At 39.4% G+C, this 25895-nt stretch overlaps 1 protein-coding gene across 13 annotated transcripts in view; it reads left to right on the forward strand.

Annotated features, from left to right (window-relative positions):
* The first annotated feature begins 11195 nt into the window (after positions 1-11195).
* KDM6A (lysine demethylase 6A) overlaps positions 11196-25895 on the forward strand; it is a 203804-nt gene continuing 189104 nt past the window's right edge. For 7 of the 13 annotated variants that reach the window (XM_004754933.2, XM_004754934.2, XM_004754936.2 and 4 more), the window contains exons 1-2: positions 11199-11750; positions 11965-12028. In XM_004754933.2, coding sequence (XP_004754990.1) covers positions 11590-11750; positions 11965-12028 — 225 coding nt within the window. In that variant the 5' untranslated portion in view covers positions 11199-11589. Of the gene's footprint in view, positions 11751-11964; positions 12029-25895 lie in introns of all 13 variants that reach the window. The other 6 variants (XM_004754937.2, XM_013057521.2, XM_013057522.2 and 3 more) reach the window with 4 other exon arrangements.

Genomic DNA, 25895 nt, shown 5'->3' on the forward strand with positions numbered 1-25895 from the left:
TCTGCACCCATACAACCATTCTGTCTTCCACTTTCAGTATAGTACTCAATAAATTACATGAGATAGTCAACACTTTGTTATAAAGTAGGCTTCAGTTAGATAATTTTGCCCAATTTTCCATTTCCAGTATTTTCAACTTATAATGGGTTTATTGGGAAGTAATCCCATCATAAACCAAGAAAGATCTGTGTATTTTGTATATTTTGATATATCTGTATATTTGGATGTTATTTGATGGTCTGGCTTTGAATGTCAACATGATGAGAATTTTCATTTGTACCCTTTAACTAATATCAAATTAACTCTCTTTGCCTAGTTAATGCTTTTTGTCTTTGATGCTCTAATATTGCCAACTCCTTCCCCTCTGCTCCCCCACCCCCTACCTTTTTTGGTCTGCATTTGTCTAATATGCCTTTTCCTATTTTTTACTTTGTAACATATAATGTCATTTTTATTGGTTATGTCTCCTACAACTAGATTATATTAAATCACTTTTACTCAGCCAAGTCTTTTATTTTATTTTATTTTTTAAGATTTTATTTATTTATTTGACAGAGAGAGATCACAAATAGGCAGAGAGGCAGGCAGAGAGAGAGAGGAGGAAGCAGGCTCCCTGCTGAGCAGAGAGCCCGATGCGGGACTCGATCCCAGGACCCTGAGATCATGACCTGAGCCGAAGGCAGCAGCTTAACCCACTGAGCCACCCAGGCGCCCCTCAGCCAAGTCTTTTAACAGGGGATTTATATTTTAAAATTCTGAAACCTTTGGTTTTATGCCATTTTGTTTTGTGACTTATTTATTAATATTTCTCCTCCATTTTCTTTATCTTCAGTTTCATTTTTATCTTTTCCATTGTTTTCAAAAGTATTTTATTCTACTAGTTGAAAGTGGCTATGTGGAGGAAGGGGAAACTTGTGTTTTTTACTATACCTTTCTATTTCCCAACTGATATAGTAAATATATTACCTGGCACATATCTGTAGGTTTTCCAAAAGCTCTCTTTAACTTATTTTCATCTAATCGATGCGTCTAGAGTGAAATGGCACATTTTTCTAATGAAATGACATATTTTGAATACTTTCTTAAAAAGTTTATTTTATTTTATTTTTTTAGTAATCTCTACACCCAATGTCTACTCCAGTGCAAACTCACAACTCCAAGATCAAGAGTCACAGGCCACTCCCACTGAGCCAGCCAGGCACCCCTTGAATAATACTTTCAAGATATAAAATTAAGCATACTGTATTTTTACTTCATTCCTCAATCTAACCAATGAAAATGGTAACTTGGGTTTTAGTTTTATATACTTTTATTACAATTTTCAATGATTTATTTATTATTTATTGTAGAGAGAGATAAAACAAGCATGAGGGGCAGAGGGAGAGAGAGAGAGAGAATCTCAAGCAGACTCCATGCTGAACACAGAGGCCAACAGGGGGCTTGATCTCATAACCCCAAGATCAGGACCTGAGCTGAAACGAAGAGCTGGATGCTTAACCAACTGCCCCACCCGGGTGCCCCTACTTTTATTACTATTTTTAAAATTCAGAACCTAATTTGGGAAAAAAAATTGTGATTCGGATTTAGTTTTATAATTAGATACAGTGTAGTTATTTAAATGCACTTCTGTTTTGACATGATAAGGCTCCCTTGCATGACCTTCCCATTTCTGAGCCTTTTTTTTTTTTTCTATTTCTTTCTTTTTTTGTTGTTTTTTAAATTTCATCTTTTGGTTGGCTGGAAAATACCGCAACCAGTGTTTTCAAGAATGTGCTATATTTTATGATCCCTTAAAAAGCAGAGTGTTTCTCTGACATCTATACTGAAAGATGACTCAGATATACATTACCTTTGGGGGTCACCAATTTTTCTATCTAAAATTCTAGATATGAGAAATCAGACAGACTGATGTTGGCTTTTATCTGGGAAAGCTGATTTCATTTTCTTTCTGAACAATTACAGACAATATTGTAGGTTAAAACTTTTGTCATAATGTGTCCAGCTGTGTGTCCCCTTTTATTGACTTTGGCTAGAACACAGTGGGCTCTTTCAATTAACATACACTGTTCTTCAACACAGGAAAGTTTCTGTTTTACTTTCTCCCCCTCCTCCTCCTCCTCCTCCTTCTTCTTCTTCTTTTTCTTCTTCTGGCAATTTTATTTATTTGAGAGAGGAGAGAGAGAGAGAGAGAGAGAGAGCATGAGTGGGGGAAGGAGCAGAGGAAGAGGGACAAGCAGATTCCCTGCCAAGCAGAGATCCCGATATGGGGTTTGATCCCCAGACTCAGAAGGCAGATGCTTAACTGACTGAGACACCCAGGTGCCCCCGTTTTACTTTCTTCTTATGACTTCTCTTCTACTTGCCTTTGTTCCTGTTTTAGGAACACAAATTATCTATATGTTGATTCTTCATTCTCTCCACTCTTCCTCCACAGTTCTCATCTTCTCTCATTGTTTCCATCTTTGTCTGTTTCCATTCTGTTCAATTTCTTAGCATCAGCTTTGTTCTTGTCACCAAATTTAATTTTCTGCCAGATAAATTTTCCTTTTTTACTGTCCCCAGTGTGTACTTTAATTTTTTTTTTCTTTCTTAGAGTACTTGCTCATTTTTCTTACCCTGTCTGTATCTTTCCATCTCATTCTACTGGATTTTCATCTCGGTCCCACCTATTCTTTCCTTCTGTTTCTTTTTTCTACAGAAGCTTTAAGAATATCAACAAGTTTCTGAAATTTTCTTCTTGATCATGGTGAAGAAGCGTGCCCATTTCCTCTGATTTCTCTAACTTTTCTAGATACACTGCTCTTCCCATACTTCTGTGCTGATTATTCTCCTTACTCTCAAATAAAACAAGGTTTCTGTAAGCTCAGTATCTGTCCACAGGCAATTGAACAGGTTACCTCTGGATCCACCTTGTGTCTATGGAAGTAGTGGCAAAATCTCCATCTCCAGGCTTTAGCTGCTGAGCACACTAATGTCCACATAGTCTAACTTCACCTTTTATGATCCCTTAAAGAACAGGGAGTGTTTTCCTGACATCTTTACTGAAAGATGACTCAGATATAGATTACATTTGGGGGTTATCAATTTTTCTCTCTAAAATTCTAGATGTGAAAAATCAGACAGATTGACGTTTGTTTTTATCTGGGCAAGCTTATTTACCAGTGTGATACATTTCCCAATACAGTTGCTAGCACAGGTTTCTCTCAGGGATTTTAAAGAAGCTGGCCTTTCCTTAACGCTTAGGCCAGGTCTGGCTACAGAATTTGCAGGAAAGTTACATGCAAAATGAGAATTTTTGTTCAAAAATCGAGAATTTCAAGAGGGTAACAGCAGAGCATTAAACCAAGCATGAGGCCCTTCTTATCACAGTGCCCTGTGTTCCTGCTTGGGTTTCAGTCCCATGGAGCTGGCCATGTTAATGGGGACTGCACTTCCTTAAATATAAGTCTCCTCCCTTTTCCTCCCAATCTCTGTCCTGTTTCCTGCCCACTTGTTTTATCTATTTGCCTAGATAAATAGGAAATAGAGGAGTCTAGAGGATATGGAGTGGAGGTGGGGGTAGGGATCAGTATTCTGGTAAGCAGCTTTCAAGGGGAGAGAAACTGCCATCTCTTGTTGGTTTAAGCACCAAGTGTGTGAGTTGGGAGACAGATGGTGGTGGGTCATCAGGGGATAGAGTGTGGGCCTTAAATAAGTGGCGTCCTACCTTTTTTAGTCACTGTCTTTGAGGAAATGAAACCCAGGTAAACCATGATTGCAGTTTTCTTAATCCAGCCATTTAGGACCATCTGCCTCATAATTAACATCAATTTCACTCAGATCCAAGCTTTAGATTACCTGTCACTGTTAGTCTTTGATATTGTGAAACCTTGTCTTTTTTTTTTTTTTTTTTTTAACGTATTTGAGGGCATTTTTGTTAGAAGTTAGAACAGGATACATTTGGGAACAAAGAGCAACATATCATTTTGATCTAGAAGCCGTCATGGAATCAATTAGGTAGACCAGGGGTTGGCAAACTTTTCTACATAGGACGAAATAGTAAATATTTTAGATGTTGCAGGTCAAGAGGCAAAATCAAAGATATTATGCAGGTACTTACATAGCAAGAGAAAAAACAAATTTCTACAAATATTGTATTGATAAACGTAAAAATCTAATAGTAATAATTGAAGAGTTTTGGTAATACAGGTCTACTAATGAGAAAAACGGGATTCTTTGTTTTTGGAATACATTTTGCTTAATTAAGGTTCAAAGGTAGTATCGCTTATCATCGAATTAGTTTGCAAATGTTCATCTGTTAATGCTAATCTGTAATGGGATCTTATGTATTTCATTTTTGAAAATGTCTTTCCCTACAGATAGACACTGCCAAACACTGACGTCAATCCATGTGCATATGATTTTAATTGAGCATGTTGCATAGAAGGCATTTATAGAATTCTTTTTTTCCCCCTTTTTCTTTCAAAGATTTTATTTATTCATTTGACAGAGATCACAAGCAGGCAGAGAGGCAGGCAGAGAGAGAGAGAGGAGGAAGCAGGCTCCCTGTGGAGCAGAGAGCCCGACGCCTGGGGTCGATCCCAGAACCCTGGGACCATGACCGGAGCTGAAGGCAGAGGCTATAACCCACTGAGCCAACCAGGCGCCCCAAGAATTCTATTAGATTTTTCTCTTGTTATTTGCCTTTTAATATATCATTACATTGCAGTTAATCACTTCCAAATGATAGTTAGGTAGAAACTACTCAATTGGCACCATTAAATGAATTTTGAAATATAGACATTTCCTTTGTGCTTCCATCGAGGTCTGAAAAATTGAGGTCTCTTGGAACTGTCGCTTGAACTTGAAAAACACATGTGCTGCAAATCTGTATAGGAATAGATAATTTGCTTCTTATTTTAAGTTTCGATAGCATGGAACTATAGAAAGTGGCTTGACAGTACTTGTAGTTTGGGCAATGTTATTTTTCATCAAAATGACTTTACTGTTGTGTAAACTTCATGTGTAAGTGTTGTTTTACCTTGGAAGTGGTGAAGTTCGTTGAGACCTATTACCAAACCTTCAGCAAAAGCTAGTTTCCAAAGCCAGTCATAGGTTGATAATAGGGTTTGAGGGCTGTTCTCATTCAAAAGTTCTCAATTTTGGTCTTGAGCTCCAAAGAGCACAGAAGAACTTTGCCACTGCTAAGACATTGAACTGCTCTGTGGTAGGGCAAGTCAGGATATTCAGTTTTTACTTCTGATAAAAATTCACAGAACGGATGATGGTTAAATTCATGAGTATGAATGAAGTTACTGGGGACAATGCTGGTTCAATAACACATGCTAAATTCAAATATTATCACAGAGTAATTACCAATGAGTAATACAATGAATAGCCATAGGGTTTAAACAACTTACATCTCACCAACTTTGTAATTTGTTCAAATAAGCATTTTTCTGCTTCACACTTATTTTTGTTACCACCAGTTGTAACACATCTTAGCAGGTTCTACTTCATGTTGTAGGGTATTAGTGCTTTTTCAGCTGCTTTGAAAGCTGAGGCTAATGTTTCAGTCACTTCAAACAGGGCATTGACTCCTCAAATAAGTAATAATTGAGTAGTATCCATATTCCCTAACTCACGAAGAGCCGAGGAAAACTCACTTAGGTAATTGCCTTGTTTTTCAGTTGACTACTGATGTTGCTCCCAGAGTCCTCAACACTTTAAGCAACTGTTCAAAGCTGAAAGGTTAATAGCCTTAAATTTATTTTCTCTGGGCACATTACTTTGGCTGGTACAATCAAACACAATTTAATTAAACAGCTTTCCTTGTTTGGCTAAGAAATGAGCTACTCAGAAAATGACTTTGGTTGCAGTCTCCTTTTCATTTTTTATGTTGGTGAAGGAATTCTTCTATGATGAAATATTCTGTTTTAAATTCTCTAATTGTTCTCACTGTTGCTTTCCTATCAGTTGGGACTATTGTGATGAGTGTAGCCTAATAACATTGACATATATAATAAATGCTTTGCCATCAAATTTACAACAAAACCATCCACACTCTACTGGGCCTTAACAGCTTATCTGGAGTCCATTTTTCTCTTTTTTCTTGTTTTGACATGATAGACGTGTACTGATGATTCAAAAAATAATGTAATGGTGTTAAATGCATGGCACTTGAAACACTGCCAAGCTGTAACAGCATTACTGTGATTTGTAGGACACTAAGCAGCAGTGGGAAGTGATGAGACTACCACATACATTCTCTGTGCAACTATCTGTGTTTTGAGAATGTAGCCATAGACAATACATAAATGAGTAAGCATGACTGTGTTCTAATAAAACTTTATTTATGGACAGCCAAATTTGAATTTCATATAATTTTAATGCATGATGAAGTAGCTATACAAATACAGGTAGCAGGCTGGTTTTGGCCTGTAGGGTATAGTTTTCTGACCCCAAGTCTAGCAAAAGGGCTAGACCAGTTGGCTAGCCAATATTCATTGAGGTTGGTGCCTACGGCTCAGCCCAGGTGAAAGGAAATCTTGTTTAATGAAGCAGAACTAACACCAATAGCAAATCCACAGTTATTCTTTCGATGCCTAAAATCACTATAAGCATTGGTATGATTCTCGAGTATGTTTTTCTAATTTTTCAACTTCAACTCCCAGTTCCTTCCTTACCTTGGTCTCAGCTTCTTGAAGTTACCAGAGCTCTCACATTCTTAGGCTTCTGTGATTTTGAAGATATGTTGCTGCCTCTGGCTGGAACACACAAAGCTCTACACCAACCTCCCATTTCCTACTAATTCGTCGTCTGTTTGCTAGGAGCTTTATTTGGTCCCTCTAAGCTGATAAAGATGCCTTATCCACAGAAATTCTGGCGAAGCTTATAGCACTCATCATTGTACATTATGGTATAGAATTTATTTATACAATTCTCCGAGTAAGTGCTCAGGATAGGGACCATGTCAATTTGGGATATTTTCAGCCATTATTTCTTTGCATACTTTTTGGGCCCTGACCTTTTCTTCCTCTCCTTCTGGGACTCTAACAACACAAGTGTTAGATCTTTTGTTATAGTCTCACAGATCCTTGAGGCTCTGTTTATTACTATTTTTCAGCCTATTTTCTCTCTGTTGTTAAGATTGGGTAATTTCTATTGTTCTGTCTTGATGTTCACTGATTTTCTCTATCCCTTCCATTCTGATGTTGAACCCATACATTAGGTTTTTATTTTGGCTACTATATTTTTCAGTTCTAAAATTTCCATTTGGTACTTCTTCGTATCTTCTATTTCTTTGCTGAAACTTCCTATTTCTCAGTTGTGATTTTCTGGTTTTGCATTTGTTTCAAGCGGCTTTGTAATTGCTCATTGAAACATTTTCATGATGATTGCTTTAAAATCCTTGTCAGATAATTTGAACATCTGATTTACCTCAGTGTTCTCATCTGTTGATTGTATTTCCTAATTAAGCTCTGATTATTCTGGTTCTTGGTACAAAGGATTTTTGGTTGAAACCTGGACATTTTTGGTATTATGAGACTCTGGATCTCATTTAAATTTTCTGTTTTAGTAGGCCTCCTCTGGCATCATTCTGGTTAGGGAAGGGAAAGCACTGCCTTATCACTTTCGGGTAGGGGTGGGAGAAGTCCAGGTTCCTTACTCAACCTTGGTTGATTAGCGGAAGGGGAAGGTCTTGTTACTGCTGGATGTGGATGGTTGTTCTGGCTCCCCGGTAGGTCTCCATTGATATTACCCTGGCTGGGAGACAGGGCAGTGCCTCTTTAGGGCCCCCCACTTAGCTTCCATCAATACTATGGGTGCAGTAGCCTGGTTACCACTGGTAGTAGGCCTCCTCTCACACCAACTCAGCAGGGAGGTATCACTACCTCCAACTACCATTTCTGTTGGTTTGGAGTGGAAGTCCAGCCTTCCCAGTGAGGTGGTCATTTGAGGTGTCTCTTTACAGCCTGGAGAGGGTAGAAATCTAGGTTCCTGGTAGGTATGGGTAGTCCTGATTTCATTTAGAAGTCCCCAAACTATTTTGACAACTGAAGTTTTTGTACTTGGTTCCCTATCTCCCCTCAACCCTTACTCTGTATTTATTTTTGTCATCAATGTGTTTGGATGTCACCAGTGAGTATGGGAAGAGCTGGTAAGTTCTTTTGACTTTTTATCTGTATGGGTTACATGACACTAACATTATGAACTACATATTCCTAAATGCTTCAGGTTAAGTATGTAGTTCTTTGAAGGAAAGTTGAATTTGTTTTCCTGTAATTGAGTAGGCTTCTTCTCTGATATTAATTGATGGTACTTACATAAGTATTAACTACAAATTATACACTAATTAGTCCATAATCGGACTCAGCATGACACAAATTTATATAATTTTAAAATGTTGATTTACCTATGCGTATATTTAGTCATATTAACTTGGTAAATTCAAATTACTCTCCCCTGCTCCTACTGTATTAAGTTAGAATTATGAAATAAGAATCAGTTGTGATATGAGGTTTAATTTTAGAATAAAGGTGGGGTGTAGCAATATTGGTATTATATGCTTTAAGTAAAATGCGAATTAAAACTATGTGTTGGATTTATAGAGAGGTCAGGGAGGATAAGGAGGCAGTGATTGGTAGAGTGGTGATCAATACATTTAGAACCCAGTATGTGAAAGCAAGAAAGGATTTTGCAAATTCCAACCTACCTTCCTTCCTCTCTCACTCTCTCCCTTCCTTTTTTTCTTTGAGGTCTTTGAATGTATCTGGCACTTTACCTACCTTATGGCATTTAATATTCAAAATAATATTGCAAAGTGGATATATTTTCTTTTTCACAGATGCGGGCACTGAAGCTCAAAGTAGACTAACTTGTGTAAGGTCACCCAGCTATTAAGTGGTAGAGTTAGGATTCGAACTCAGAGCTGTATGATTTCATAGCTCATGCTCCGGCTCAACCTCTCTGCCCTCCATATGGGTTTTCAGATTCATTTTACATAGAAATAATCACACAATCATTTATTTCACCATTTCTTTCTTCAGTGAGGACTCAAACCTTGGAGGCTTCATACATATTGTATTTACACTTATTTGTCAAATTATAAGCTATTTGAGATCTAAAAAATTACATAGTGATAAAAAGATTGATGTTACTTTATAAAAGTTGTTTCATGCTTCATAATGGAGGATGGAGTTCTGTAGTTGGACTAGACAGGACTCCAGCTTAGTTGGTAAGTAATCTTCTCAAGGTCACACAGCCTGTGCAGTAAGGATTTGAGTCCAGGTCTGTGTCACTGCAATGCCATCCACTGCATCCACTCAGTGCAATTCTGCTATTATCTAGTCATAATTATGTGGTGGGAAAGGTTTTGAGGGACTTGGGGTGGTAGTCTTACAATTCTTAAGGGCTTGAGCCAAGAACCGCCAACTCCAGGAAGATGGCCAAATGCTGGCTGAATTCTATCTATGTTTGTGCAAGTCTAAGTGTGTGTGTGGAGGGAAGATCTTGGTGTCAAAATCTCCCAGGCTTTGAAGGTCATGTTTGTGACAACGTTAACAATGCATGTGTTAATTTAGCTGTAGGAAACATTTGGCTCTCTATACTCATTCAAATAAAATAGAATACCACAAAGAATGGAAGAGGTGTTTCAGAGAAAGTAATTAAACATGAAATATAATCTATATGAAACTACAGTTTGTTAGTCTAGTTACTGGTCTCAGGGGAACAATTTAAAACCGTGTCTGTGTGCAAAATCAGTTGGGATTTCTACAGCTTTTCACTGAATACTGCTAGGATTACTGAGTCAGCACTGAATTGTCTTCCTTATATTTTGAAATCCAAGTTAAATATATCATGTCTATTGGTTATTAAAAAGTAGAAAAGAGTCCATGTTTATAAAGAAAACCTTGCCATCGTATGTCCATGAATTAATCTTTTCCTATCTCTGAAGCCTGGAGGTGTGCCTTGTAACAGATCTATTATATGAGTCATACTTTACTAAATTTGTCTTTTGAAAAGAGTAATGGACTAAAGGCACATTTTCTTTTTCTCCCAATTACACTTCGGATTGAAAACCAGACTAGTGACATTTATTCACATCTAAGATACGGTCAGAACAAGAAACTGTTACTGTTGTCTAAGGCATGTTGTTGGGGGTAGAAAAGGCTTTTCTGGGTTGCAAGCTGTGATGAGGATCTTAACTACGTCTTCCCTTAGGCCTGTCTACAAGCAGCCCGAACTCTTCCATGAAGGACCCCCTGAGATCAGCAACAGAAAGCGAAACCAACATTCTGGAGATCTGCTTAACAACTGTCATTTTCTTGCAGTATCATAACGAACTACCACTAACAAAACGCAGGTAGTACGAAAATTTGGCCCCAAAGTGCCGCCAACAGACCTTCGGCGGTGGGGAGCCGTGATCGGTGAGCCAGACCCCATGGGCGACTCTTCATTCACTCCGGCCGGGGGTCAGGAAGACTTCCCCCTTCACTTTCCGTGCTAGTGAGGGGATCGGGGCAGGGAGCGCAGGCCTGGCTTAGGGCGGCGCCCAAGCCGCCGGGCTGGGGCCAGCAGCCGCTCCCGGAGCGCGCTCTTCTCGGAGGCCATTATTTCCAGCGGTGCCAAAAGTGTGCGCCTTCTTCGGAGGGCGGAGGTCAGGGGCCGTGCGCCGCCACCCGGCGAGGCAACCCTTACCAGGCCCAGTGAAGCCCGGGACCCCCCGGAGCACGGGACAGCAGAGGCCGTGGTCTAGGCCTACCGCCGAGCTCTCCGGCAGGGAAAGGCCGTCCATGGCGTCCTCGCTCACTGCTCACGCCCGCCGCGGGCGGTGCCGGACCTCGCCCTTCCCCACCGCTCCCCTTCCCCCACGCCGCCTCCCCCCCCCCCCCCCCGCTCCATCCCGCCACGGCTCCCGAGGTGACACGGCCCGGACCCTCCATTCTCTGCTCCAGTGTATTTAACCAGCACAACCTATCTGCCTGCTGCCTCTTGGTGACAACCCTTTCCCCCCGACAGACGGGCCCAGCAGCCAACCACCGGCCAGAATTGGCCTGCGTCCCGCTCCCCGTCGGTGGCGGCCTCGGTGGGCGGGGTTCCGCAGCTAGCAAGTTAAGTGGAGCCACGGCTGACGTGAGTCAACAAAGGTCACGTGAGGCGAGCGGGCAGCGCCGATTGGCGGCGCTGCCCGGGCGCGGAGGGGGGGGTCACGGCGGCGGCGTGGGGTTCGCTGTGTGACACAATTACAACAACTTTGTGCTGGTGCCGGGGAAGTTTGTGTCTCCTACGAATACCCCCCCTTGCCCCCCAGTCCCGCGCGCTCCAGCCGTTCCCGCCGTCCCCGCCTGTGGCTGTCCCCCGCCCGCCCCCGCGATGTGACCCTACAGCCGAGCCGCCGCCGCTGCCGACCCGGGGGCTCCGCAGCCCCTGCCGCCGCCGCCTTCACCGCCGCCGCGTTGGGATTTTTCGTCGCTGCCGTCCGCGGCGGAGGAGGAGGCGGCGATAAAGTTGGTGTGCCAGTCCCGAGCGGAGACTGTGGGCGTCGTTGCGGGCCCCGGCCCGGGGCGGGGGGTGTCGGCGTTGGAGTTGTGAATTCGCTGCGTTTCCATGAAATCCTGCGGAGTGTCGCTCGCTACCGCCGCCGCTGCCGCCGCCGCTTTCGGTGATGAGGAAAAGAAAATGGCGGCGGGAAAAGCGAGCGGCGAGAGCGAGGAGGCGTCCCCCAGCCTGACAGCCGAGGAGAGGGAGGCGCTCGGCGGACTGGACAGGTACGGGCCGCCGTCACCCGCCCGGTCGGCTCCGGACGGGCTGGCGCCGCTCTCCGGGGAAGCCCGAGCGCGGCTTGCCTCTGGCGGCGGCGGGGCGGGCACCTCGGCTTGGCGCTCTCTGTGCGGTAGCCGCCGCCGGGGCCTCGGACTCGGGAAGGGGTGGATCGGTGGCGTTCCCCGAGCTCTAACGAGCCGCGTGTCTCTCTCCCCACAGCCGCCTTTTCGGGTTCGTGAGGTTTCATGAAGATGGCGCCAGGACGAAGGCCCTACTGGGCAAGGTAAGGCAGCCCGCGGGCCGGAGCGCGGACACGGGCTCCCCGGCCGGCGCCTGGCTCGCCCCGGGCCCCGCGGCCCGACAGGCGTTCATTGTGGCCACGAACGATGGCCGAGGGGCTTCCGGAAAAGTATTTCCTGCCTTTGCTCTCCCCCACCCTGGGATACCTCGCTTGTACCCTTGCGAAATCGCTCTCGCCTCTTGTAGCTGGAGGAACAGAGGCAGCAACGCTTTGGGGCCGAGCTCAACGGGGTCGACAGAATCGCCTCTCATTTTACGGCTTTTTGGAAGTAGACGGATGATCTCCGAGGTGCCTGTTCAGTGTCCAGGGATCATAAATGTGTGCAGATTTCCCCAAATTTCTGACTTACTTGCCTTCCGTGGTTTTTATTCTTTTGCTTCAGGCAGGCTGTTAATGTCTACGGTTAACCAAACGTTTTGGGCTTTTCTGCGTCCCTGCTCGCAGAAGGGGGAAGTTGTACGTAGTTTAGGGCCGTGAAGAGTTTGCATTGGGCTGTTGACATGCATCTCAACTGCTGGGTGTTTTACCTGAAGTTAGGTGACTTGTTTACTTTTTGGGTCTTTCTGCCATAGAAATTCTGCAGTTATTTTTAAGTGTGCTTTCTTCTTGGAGTCTCGTTTCCTGTGTGTCTGACCGGGGAGGCTAGGGGGGATTCGGGGTGTAGTCTCTGTTTATTTGTGTGGAAAGTTGTTGGCACTGTCATTTAGTTAAGTAATGGCTGCTCCTATCGGCCCAAGATGGCGGGACAGGGTGGGAGGAGAAAGTGAAGGGGGGGAGCTTGGGGGGAGGGAGGAGAGGTAAACATGGAAATAAATAGTAGCGATGAATAGGCCTCTCCTTCGGAGTGTGTAGCTCGATGGTGTTTAATGAAAATTGTCTAAGATGATTTGCATATAGAATTCTTGTACCTTTGTCAAGCTTGGAAGCAGCATTCATAAGCCTGGTAAATGCTTATCAACCTGTAGCACATTTAGTTGCCCATCCGTAAGCTTTTGAACAAAGGCTGTGGAGTCTCGATCTGTCTGCATCAGTTTGTCTCTCCTGACCAAAATATGATTGAAATGATATTTGTACGCTTTCTTTATTGGGACCGTGAAACTTGGAGTGTGTGCGATAGGTGTTGCATCCGTTAGACATTTTCTTTCAAGCTGAAATCAGTAGCTTTGCGTTTGACACCTAGCCTTATTGTTAGAATTGAGAAGGAAGTTTGAAATGACTAAGGCCTAGGTTTTTATTAAGTTGATTTTTTTTTTTTTTTTTTTAGTTCTCGGTTTTTGTCTGTAGTTTGGTTTAGAAGAGTTCCTAATTCCTTTTATCTGTAATTAACTTGTTTTTGTTACAAAGTAACTAAGTGTAAGGGGTTTCAATCACAAATAATGACGAGAAAGCTAAACAGAAATAATCCTTTTCAGTAAGCCTAGTGCCTTTGACTGATACAGAAAACTTGAATTAAACTTTGGCGATGTAGGTATTCATTGGTTTCATTAAAATTATCGCTGGAAAAATGAGTAGTGACTAGCTCTGAAATGACTTAAGCTTCAATAATTAAAGCCTTGATTTTTTTCTTAGTACTTAAGATACTAAAAATAATCGACTGCCGTCAGTGTTGTCATTTAAAAAGATTAAATAAAATATTTAAATATAAGGAGCATCACTTTATTTTGGACTGATTATTACCAGTCTGACTTGGGGTTTGTAAAATGGTTTGCAAAGGTGACACATTTGGAAAAGTTTGGCTGAATCTATTGCTTTTGTTTTTACGGTAAAGAGGAAATAAGTGGAATCTGAGGTTTCATGTGGATAATAGGTAAAATGCAAGTTGATGAATTCATGTCTCAGGATGCTTGTATTTAGTAGATTCACAGCGGATAGTGCTTAACATTGGATTTCAGATTGTAATGTTGAACCCTGCAGTTATTATGCGCTATTGTGTTTAAATGTTAAAGAACTCAAGGTTTTCAAATATCTTTTGTGAAAGTATGCATTACTTTCTAGATGTTCGAATACAGTAACATGTTATAAATGAGAAACTTGTGAAGCTTCATTATATTTTGGGGAAGAATTAAGACTTGATAAAATACTGGATAATCTGATGAATTAGTATTTCGTTGAGGGGAAGAAAAAAAATAATCTTTATTACTTCAGACTTGGTGCTTGTGAGGTCCTACCTATTTAGGTCAAGACTCATTATCCTTAACATTAAAACATTCTAGAGTATGTGCTTGCAACCTCATGTAGTTCCTGTGAGCCTGAACATACCAGTGAAATGTGTAATGTAAAGCTTGACATTATATAAGTTCACACCTTGTGTTCAAATTGGATTCCGAGTAGAATGAATGAGCTGGGATCCTGCTGCTGGAAGTACTGAATTATTTAGCTTCACCCATGTTTTGAACAGTCCTGGGGAACAACAGACACGTGTGTGTGTGTGTGTGTGTGTGTGTGTAATGTTGAGCTGTGTTGGTTTTAGAATTTTTACTCTCTGAAAGTCTCTCTCTCTCTTTTTTAAAAAGATTATTTATTTATTTATTTGACAGACAGAGATCACAAGTAGGCAGAGAGGCAGGCAGAGAGAGAGAGGAGGAAGCAGGCTCCCCACGGAGCAGAGAGCCAGATGCCTGGATGCGGGGCTGGATGCGGGGCTCGATGCGGGGCTCGGGGCTCGATCCCAGAACCCTGGGATCATGACCTGAGCAGAAGGCAGAGGCTTTAACCCACTGAGCCACCCAGGCGCGCGCCACTCTCTGAAAGTCTTAAAAAAACGAGAGTAGGGTTTTTTTTTTTTGTTTTTGTTTTTTGTTGTTGGGGTTGGTTCAGGCTACTTACCGGAGGGCAGGTAATGGAATTGAATGACTCTTCCTGCAAGTCCTCCACCCCCCAACAAATTTGGTTTGCACCTTGTAGAACTGTTTTATTTCTGACAGAAACTTAGCTAATTACTACTTGTTTTCAACGTTTTCATTCCTGTATGTTTTATTGGATCTTTTTTCAAGCTTTAAAATTCAGATTTTGTGGGTCTAAGAAAAAAATAACTCTCGACTTAGAAGCTTTGGAAAGTTTTAAACAAGTGTCTCTTACTTGCCCCTAAACTTGTATGTTCCCTTTCCAGGTGTGGCAATATTTTATCCAAACTGCTGATTTCTTTTACTCTCTGTTTGTAAGATTCATTTATATTAAATTCCTTAAAGGAATTTCTGTTTGTATGATTGCCATTTGATATATAATGCTTGGGGTTTTGGATTAGAAAAATAAATTAATAATATGGTATATTATTTTTGTAGTAATATCTTTAAAAATATCTAAACATTGTAAACACTGAGTGGTTGCTTAATCAGAGTTTTTGAAAACAGCATGATCTTGACCATTTGCTCTTTGAATTAATGCTGATCATTAATCTTTTGGTAACATAATAATTCAAGATTCTCACATTTTAATTACAGTGGAGTTATGAAAAGTATTAAATAAAACATTTGAACAAATTATGTAGACTTTTTAAGTACATTTCTGAAAATACTTCGGCTTAATCTTTTTTTCAGTTGGGTAAGGATTTGCATTGAAGCATCATAGCAATATATAGCATAAATATAGCAAGAATAAATAGTAATACTATAAGTAAATACAGGAAGAATAAATATAGTAATACTATAAGTCATATTTATAGTAATATAATGCTAAAGGGCTGGGGAATCTTACCTGTGTCGGGGCGCTATCGCTAAAGTACACAGTTTTTCATTTTGAAGTATGTTTACATCCATTTTAAGTTTGTCCTGAGTACTTTCATTGGAACTTTTTTTTATAATTCTGTTAATCAGTAAAAGGATTATGTAGAATACCTAGAAGAAGTGATGGGTTGTTTACCATTTGGAAATGTGTGTTCTTTTTTCCCTAGGAAATAATTAGTATTAAAATAGTTGGCATTTAAAATTTTTTTGGTAATGGTGGTAGTTTAAAATCCACTAAGGTATATATATTTTCCTAAATTTGGTTTGCTTACATGTAGATGGTAGGGGAAAATTATTAGGTCAGTTCTAGAGGTACCTTATTTATACTATAGTACTTAGAGGTTGATGATTTTTTTATTTAAAAATTTTTTTTATTTATTTGACAGACAGAGATCACAAGTAGGCAGAGAGGCAGATGGGGGTGGGGGCGGGGAGCAGGCTGCCCGCTGAGCAGAGAGCCTGATGCAGTCTCCATCCCAGGACCCTGGGATCATGACCTGAGCTGAAGGCAGAGGCTTTAACCCACTGAGCCACCCAGGTGCCCCAAGGTTGATGATGTTTAAAATTATTCTGTATTATGTTTTTGTTGTTGTTGTTGTTTGTTTGTTTATAGGCACTTAAAGGGATATAAGAAGGTTTAGTGTTTGGATTACAAAAGTGATCATAGAATAATGTCATGCTTTGTGTTTGAAAATTAGGTTTTTAATTTCATGTGTTTATAAAAAGTATTTTCTTGTTTGGAAAATTGTCTTGTAAGTAATGATCGTCATTGTTTACCTGGAGAAGGTCTCATGCCATTACTACATATTTCCCAAAATTTTGCTATGTTGCTGGTAATAAAAGCTATAGAAAGATTACAGAAATGTTCGCATATCTGGGCACAAATTAGAACTGCAGGAAAATATAAACAGGTATTCAAGGTTTGGCCTTTTTCACTAGATGTCTCTTTCTGTGGAATCAATTACAAGTTGAAATGACTAGAGACCATTTGACGGCCACCTCTAGATATTTTAGGTTAAGAAAAACTGCCTGAGATACAGGTTTTTGTGACTTAGGTGGTAAAGTGGAGTGATGGGCCACTTGTTTTAAAGTGAAGCTTCAGTGCTTGGCTAGCTACGGAGTAAAAAATCTTACTCTGACTTGATTATGTAACATCTAGTTTTTATTTGTATAGTGCCAGTATTCTTTTGCAGATTTGAAAGGGTTTTTGTTGAGTTTATTTTTACTTTGAAACTCATTGTGATCCTTTGAGCTTTTTGAAACTGATGTTAAGGACTGATAACACTGTGCATTATTAGTATTATTTTTGAAATGTGGTATCCAGAGAGCTAATTTATGTTACAAAAACATCACCAGACTAAGAATTGAAATGATGGTTAGGTTATTTAGGGCCCACATGTATTTATTTGTAGACTAGTTAATTAATGGAATTTATTTAATGAATGCAAAATTGATAGTTTTATGTACTCTAAGTGAAGCTTTACATGTATCTGTTTTGCGCATTGTTAACAGTACATTAGAGCAACAAACATTGACTACATTAAATGCAAGCCTTCTATGCAGGGAATATGAAGATAATATAGATATCCCTTGCCTGCACTGAAAACTTAAGCTCCTTAACAGAGTGAGATAAGTATAAGAATGATATAGCATAGGAATGTCAGTGCCAAAAGAATAGTGTAAAGTGTCCTGAAAGTTTATGATAAGGGTCAGTTTAACAAGTTAGAATGGCTGTTTGTCTTTTGGCTAACCATAGAAACATTGATTAGCAAGCAGACACAGGCAGTCACTGGAACCTGCTCGGGTAGCATGTGAAGTCCCAGGTCTTTGTCTTTGTAGGTAGTCTAACAAGAACCTTGCTGGAAAGGTGCATTGGAGGGGCACATGTAGCGATATCCCAGAATTACCTAGTCCCAGTGGAACACAGGGCTGAATGGGGCTCATAGAGTTACACTTAACTGTATAGTACATTAGGATCCTGGGTTTGTGGATTCTTAGGCCCTGTTTGTACACAGGTGGAGGTGCCTTTACAGTATTTCTAGCCAAGTCACATTAACTTGACCATCATTCATTTCACCAGTGAAAACTTGGTGTCTAAAACCCCTTCCTACCTGACACATTCCAGGGCTGACTGAAGTAAAGACAGGAGAAACATTGCCTTTGCAGAGTCCTGTCCTGGCTCATGTCCTCCTCATGTCTCTCACTGTTAGATTGAACTATTCTTGGACTGTGTATTCCTGATTTGGGAGTTTAAAAAGTTAACTAACCGCTTTTGGATTTTAGGTTATTAGAGTTAACTGATAGTTGCTAGTTTAAGATTAACTAAAGCATCTGAGACCCACCATATTCTGATGTATTTTAGTTTTTTTAAACATTTAATGAGAATTTCTATTATGTAACATATTCTCTGTCAGACACTTAAAACTAAATTATTTAATTAAACTTTTACAATACACTTGTGAGTTTAATGGGTTTATTTACATTTGTGAGATATTGCAGAATGGTGTCTGGGCTGGTTTAATTTACAGACAGCCTTTTCCATATTTTCAGGTATGTTTCAACAAATTACACACTTTGAACACTGGACCTCAAAAAAGAAAAACAAAAGACCCTGTTAGCTCTTCATGTCTGGGCACTTATGGACTGGACTTTTTTTCTCTGGGTGGGTGGTGCTGGAGGTGGGCAGGCATTGATGACTTCTGCAAAACAGTACTTGCTTTCTTGGATTTTCAGTTAGTTTACTGTTGGTACAGTTGTAAAATCGAGTTTCAGAGTTTTACCCTAGGTTGGGCCTCAGTAGAATGGCTACCGTTAATAGGATGAGGATTCTTTCTTTTTTTTTTTTTTTTGATGATTATTTCTTAATTGTGTTTCTTGGACATGGTGTTTCTTGATTTGGGTATTAGCAAGGAATCTTGTAATTTTGTTTAGGAAAACGTGATTTAAGATCAGATTTTAGCTTTTAGTAGATGTTGAAAGGATAATCTGCTGTGTGTTCTCTTACCTCTCTGATCTCATTTTATAGTAATACTTATCTTTGGATTCTTGGAATCCTTGAATGAGTGTGCATGGATACTCAGTAAGTAAATAAAGGTCATCTTGGAGTACAAAATAACTCTAGGGTAAGGAGGAGGGGAGAATTTAAACTTTATACTTCGGAGATTTCTGTACTGGTATTTTTTTTTTTTTTTAACTTTAGACATGTATTACTTTACAAATAATACAGTAAGCACCCTGATAGTGAGTACACTGGACTTATATTTTGGTTGATTAAAAATGGATTTTATTCTACCGTGTGTGTTGAGATAACTGTAAAGGCGTTGTCAAGTTGTGATACTTTCGAACTGGATGGTCCGTAAGTAAGGATGGGGTCAGTGAAGTAGAGATGTGCCTATTAGGTCTTATTTCTTTGCCTTTTAGGTGGCTTTGTGATTTGTCACTATGCAGTCTTCTTTTTTTTTTTTTTTTTTTTTTTTTAAGATTTTATTATTGACAGAGAGAGTGCACACACACACACACACACACACACACAGGGAGAGGCAGAGGGAGAGAGAGAATCTCAGATTCCATAGGTGCTGAGAGTGGAGCCAGGTGCGCCCCCCCCCCCCCCGCATCTCATGACCCTGAGATCATGACTTGAGCTGAAATGAAGAGGCAGATAGATACTTAACCGAATGAGCTACCCAGGTCACCCCTGCAATCTTCATTTTGATCTTTAGCATGTTTCTTTGATGAACTTTCCTTTTGGGCCCCTTATTGCCCAGGTTGACCTTTGGGACCTAATTAAGAGCTTGCGAGTGATGCCTTATTTAGACAGTTTCAGGGTTCCCAGGCAATTTGTGGGCTGTTTGCCGCAGAGTTTTATTTTCTTTCTTTATTTTTTAATCCGTTTTTTCTTTTATTCTATCTTTTCTCTACTTTTTTACATTGTTAAAACTGTTGTCATTCTATTAATGTATTCTGATTTTTTTTGTAGTTCAGGTTTGTGGAAGTATTTTGTGTTAGAATATATAAAAAATGCTGCTGCTAAGTTTATTCTCAGGAAGAAAGTTGGACTTTGTTATAGTTACGAGATTTATATGAGGTCATCTAATACATTTTATACAATAGTGGAAGAAACCCTTTTAGATAAAGGGTTTTCAGGCTATGGATCTGTTGCATTATGTTCATTAGATCCTTTTCTTCTTTAAAAAAGTTTGTTGGGGAAAATTTCCAGTATTTTCAAAAGTGAAGAAAACCAACCAGCCATCACTGATCATTACCCATTTCAGCTATTTTCAACTCAATGACCAGTTTTGTTTCATCTATATTTTGCCCCTCACCCCCATTATTTTGAAAGACCTCTCAGGCATTAGTCTTACCATTTAATCCATAGATATATCAGTTTGTCTCCGAAACATAGCCATAGTGCCCTTATTACACATAAAAATAACTTTTTTTTTTTTTTGTAAAGATTTTATTTATTTACTTGACAGAGAGTGGTAGAGCACAAGTTGGGGGGAGCAGCAGAGGGAGAGGGAGAAGCAGCAGGCTCCCTACTGAGCAGGGAGCCAGGTGTGGAGCTCTGTCCTAGGACCCTGGGATCATGACCTGAGCTGAAGGCAGATGCTTAATTGAGCCACCCAGGTGCCCATAGAAATAACTTCTTAATAGTAAGTATTTTTGGGGCCTTGATTTTTTGACATATGGAAGGATTAGTTCTTTGGAAAACTAGAAGAAAACAGATAATTAGCTGAAATATATATGAGTTTGTGTTTTAATATTGTAGAAGGATTCTGTAATAGGATCTAACATAATATGGGGCAAAAGAGATAATTTTGCCTAAGAACTTTATGACTCTTAGTTCATTGAATCTGGGTCATTTATACATTTAGGGGAAATTTGTTTTTAAGATACAGTAGTTAAAATGTTTTACGTTTTTGAATTTCAAATATCAGAATGAGAACTAGAAAAGCTTTGGTTTTGCTTGGTTGATTTTGAAATGTTTGCTGACCTGCTGTGGTGAAGCACTGTGCAAAGTCTTTGGGCAACAGTAAGACCTGGCCTCTGCCCTTATAGTCTTTGGAGAAAAGTGTATAGACTGAGTGATCATATGTTGTAGTAAGTATAATAATAAAGTTGTGTATGCAAAGTACTATGAGCTCTCAAATGACAGAGCCAATAAAACAGTTAAAATTTTTGATGATGGGTAGTTTAAATTATCCACACAGTTTCTAGCATTTTGGAACATTTAATTTTGATTGGAGAAGTAAGTGGTGAGGGAAACTCCACGAAGATGTAACATTTCATCTTGGTTATCGAACCTGAGTAGAGGTATAGCAAGAGCAAGGAAAGGGCAGACAGTTGGAGGTAAATGAAGTTAAATGGTGTTTGAGGAATTGTGAATAGTTGAGTGTGAGTAGAGGGTGTCATGGTGGAGTTAGGAGAAGGTAACTGAGCACATGAAGGCTCACATCAATATAGGCCATAGGAGGCCATAGGATGTTTTGGGACATCATTGAATTCATTTCTCATTCAGGGGGAATTGACATGACCAGAGTAGATTTTATGGGACTATTATTGGCTATAGTAAGAAGGATAAATTGGAGGGGAAAGGATCCTACTTGTGAAGTATTGGTGGTTAGATAACAACATAATGGATTTTAGAGTAGAATTCTGCTTCTGCCACTTACTAGATGTGTGACCCTTTGACAAATTATTTCATCTTTCAGAGGCTCAGCTTTCTCATCTGTAAAATGGAAGTGGTAATAGATTCTGGCATGCTGTTGCATTTTGTGTTAAGAAGGAAAGTGCTTGGCATTGGTCCTAGCATGGAAGGTGCTCAGTACAAGAAACAAGTTACTACCTTCTTGGAAAAGACAGTTGAGTTTAAACTAAGGCTATAGTTCAGGAGTGAGGGTGGAGATAGAGGCAGATTGGGGAATCTCTGGAAAAGAATCCTAGCATCTCACTCTGGCTTTCTTTCTTTGTCTAACCACATCTTAAGTCTCTGAGACACTGTTCTAGACTTTCTTTACTCACTCTGCCCCCAACTTACACATAAACCTGACTGCCATTTGATTACTTTAGTTGGGCATCTTGAAGTCACCTTAAACTGAACATATGCAAACTGAATTTATCATTGTCTTTGATGATTCTTATCTTAATAAATGGCAGTTAATCATTATTTTTGCCAGAAACCACTTAGAAAGTCCTAGTAGTCTGCCTATCTTGTCATTTCTCCATCTTAAATTTCATGTCTGTTTCTCTCCATTCTCACTGTCATTATTCTGATTGAAGCCATGATCCTATCTTTGACTTTGGAAATAGCTTCATACAGTTTTTTTTTTTTTTTTTGAATATGTATACTTCTACATAGTACAAAATTGAAAAGTTACATGAAGGGTGTTAACAGTAAAAAGAAAATCTCCCTCCCACACCATCTCCCATTTATTTCATGGCAGGCAGCCACTGATAAAAGGTATATTGAGTAACTTCTTATATCAACACATACAAAAGCACATTCCGCTGTATTTCTTTCCCCCACACAAATGAGGTCATATTGTATACAAGTCATTAAAATACTTTGTTAATTTTACTGATTGCTATATGAGAATGTTAATAGTTTCTAATGAGTTGCCTTGGGTTTGACAGTTCTCTCAAATAGTGAGATGTTAGTGAGGGGATTGATTTGGGTTATTTTTAAGTTCTTTTGATTTTGAGGTTCTATTACTCCTTTTATACATGATACTGAGAATAGAAATTCTTAAACACGCGATGGTCTTAGTTGGAAGTATATTCATGTGTGTTTTCTTAAGATAGCAGTTGCAGTTGCTGTGAACTGTCAATTGGTAAATTTTGGTAGATTTTACCAAATAATTGGTAAATTTTGCTTTCGTATTTTGGTTTTATTATTGACTGATTATCAGGCTCTGTGATTACTAACTTAATTCACTGTCTGAATGTTTATAGAAGTAGCCGTAGTTTATATTACTTTATAATCATGTATTTGCAGGAGTCATTCATTTCCTTGGTTTATTCTTGTTTTTATTACAGGAAAGGAAAAGTTGGTAAACTTGGTTCTTGATTAGTTGAAAACTGTACAGGGCTTAGTGTGTTAACTTATTTCATGGCAAAATATATTTTCATTTTTCAGTGCTTATGTTAGAGCTATAACAGTAATACTTTATTTCTTGGGAGCCATTAACCCTTTTAGGGTCAGTGTAGCTGCATACGTTTTGTATATGATTTCAGGGAGTGTATGGATCCCTTTGAAGCCCAACTGTGGACTCCATTATTTTCAGTTAGTGTAGTTCACTTAATTCTTGAGTAGAGGGGTAGATGTGTTAATGATGGGAGTATGTTGGGGAGAAAGGAAAGCCTTAGAACCACTGGGTTGGTTAGGCTTAGATGGCATGGATTTTTATCACACAGTCTGTGGTATTCTATGACCACTTCACATATTCTTTCAAATTCTTCTCTGGTTATTCTAAGAGTGCTAGGGGAAGAGAATGTGAACTGATCTCTAGAGAACTTACTGCTCTAACTGGAAAAATAGCTGTATGCACATGTCCTTCTAACATAGTAAGTAGGCTTTAGTGTTGTTTCTTTAGTCTGGGTGTTCAAAATGATGGTTTGGGTTGGGAGGCTGTGTGATATACTGGGAAGAATAATGGATTAGAAAACTGAAGACCTGAGTTTTAGGGTCTGCTGCCTACTTTAGTCAAGTTGCTTAATTGATATGGTCTCAGTTTTACCATCTGTTAAGATGAAAGGTGGGGAATTAAAAATTTTTAGGGACTAGCGCCAGAATTCTAGGTAACTATTCATTTGTTTTTAGGATTGGCCCAATTCTTTTAAGCTGTTGACCCAGAAGGGGAGGGCACAGTAGAACTTTGTTGTTCTAGATGGTAATTTTCTTTGATTTCAGCCTCAAGTGTTCAGGATCAGACACCAAATGAATGCGGATACATAATGGAACTGAGAGTGGTATGCTTTTTTTAAGCTAGTATGATATTAGCCATTCAGTTAGTCTTTGATTTGAAAGTTAGTATTATTTATTAATGGCTAGTGTTTGACTTCTCCAAACTGCTTCTTATAGTTGGGGCTATAATTTATTAGGTCAGATCTGATATTTCTAATTATAGAAGATGTGTGTAATCACTGTTTCTGTGTTTTGGTAAGAAGTGTCACATTGAAGGGGTGCCTGGGGGCTCACTCAGTTAAGCCAGACTCTTGTTTTTGGCTCAGGTCCTGATCTCATGGAGCCTGCTCTCATTCTCTTTTTCTTACTCTCCCTCTTCTCCCCACTTTTGCTTGCACACTCAACCTCTCTCTTTCTTTAAAAAAAAAAAGTCACAGTGAATAAATGTATACTGCTAGGTATTGGGCAATTGGGTGTTAAAAAATGAATAAGGCACCTCTGTTTCCCTAAGAGCAGTAGTGGGGCATTTTGTGATTAATTGAATGTAAACTTTTATTATTTGATTTTGCTGTGTGTGTGTGGGGGGAGAGAGAGAGAGAGAGAGAGGGAGAGATATTACAGTTTCATTATAAGCCTATTAGTTAAAAAGATAGATTTGGATTTTTTAAAAAGATTTTATTTATTTGACAGAGAACAGGTGCGTGTGCGCACGTACACCAGAGGCCACAAGTTGAGGGGAACAGCAGAGGGAGTGGGAGAGCAGGTTAACCAAGTGAGTCACCCAGGCACTGCTAGATTTGGATTTTCTTAAGAAGAAACTTCTTGTTTTGTTTAACAGCCTTTCAGAGATGATAAATGTATAAAATGAAGTGGGTCTTCTCTCATTGAAGTTATTCAGATTTGCTCATTGACACTACTTGGCCAGGTTGTTACAGACAACATTCAGACGTCAAAGGATAGCTTTTACTGTTATCTGTAAAGATTACCCAGCCCTTAAATAGTCATGATGCTATGAAAAGACGTAACTGAATCCTGAATATCTGAAGGAAGAGCTGGAGTCCTTACTAATCTGATGGATTTTTTGGCTGTTAGTTTGTCTTGTTGGACTTGGATTGTCCTTATAAAAGTGGACATCACATTTGAAATTGGATATCATGAATACATTTTTGTAGGTAGAAATTATTTTCTATTGGCTTTTTAAAATTTTGACTTTATTTTGGGATGATTACAGATTCATGTGAAGTTGTACGAAACAGTAGATCTGGTGTGCCCTTTATCCATTTTCTCCCAGTGGTAGCATCTTGCAAAAGTGTACTACAATAAATATCACAACCAGAATATCGACACTGATATAATCAAGATATAGAACTGTTCCATTACCATAAGTATCTGTCTTGTTTCTAATTTATAGCCACTCCTCCCACCCCCCATTCCTAACCCCTGACAACTGTTAATCTGTTCTCCATTTTCATAGTTTTGTCATTTGAAAAAATACTATATAAATGGTATCATATAGTTTATGTCCTTTTGGGATTATCCTTTTTCAGAACTCCCTGGATTAATTGAAGTTGTTGTATGAATCAGTAGTTCCTTTTTATTGTTGAGGAGTACTCCGTGGTATTGTCACCACATTTTCTTTAACCATTTACCTGTGAAGGACATCTGAGTTATTCCTAGTTTTTGGCTTTGCGAATAAAGCTGCTATGACCATTTGTGTACAGGTGTTTTTGTGAACCTTAAGTTTTCCCTGGGATAAATGCCCAAGAGTGCAGTTGCTGATAATTACATGCTTAGTTTTATAAAAAACCACCAAACTGTTTAACTGGTTTCCAGAGCAGCCCTACCATTTTATATTCCCATCAGCAGTCCCCCACTGTGTTCCAGTTTCATTACATCCTTGCCAGCATTTGGTGTTACTGCTCTTTCTTATTTTTGACATTCTGATAGGTGTATAGTGATCACTGTGATTTAAATTTACATTTCCCTCATAGCTGATGATGTTGAACATCCATTATGTTCCTACTTTCCATCTGTATAACCTCTCTGGTAAAGTGTCTGTGTTTTTTGCATTATTTATTTAAGACCTCCTTTTTCTCTAATATAAACATTTAGAGCTATAAATTTACTTTCTTGCTACTTAGCTGTTTCCCATGTTCTTATATATTGTATTTTCATTTTCATTCAGTTCTACACTTTTTTTTTTTTTTTTTAAGTTTCTTCTGAG

The sequence above is a fragment of the Mustela putorius genome, unplaced genomic scaffold (assembly GCF_011764305.1).
Source record: "Mustela putorius furo isolate JIRA1106 unplaced genomic scaffold, ASM1176430v1.1 tig00003836_pilon_pilon_pilon, whole genome shotgun sequence".
Classification (NCBI taxonomy): Eukaryota; Metazoa; Chordata; class Mammalia; order Carnivora; family Mustelidae; genus Mustela; species Mustela putorius.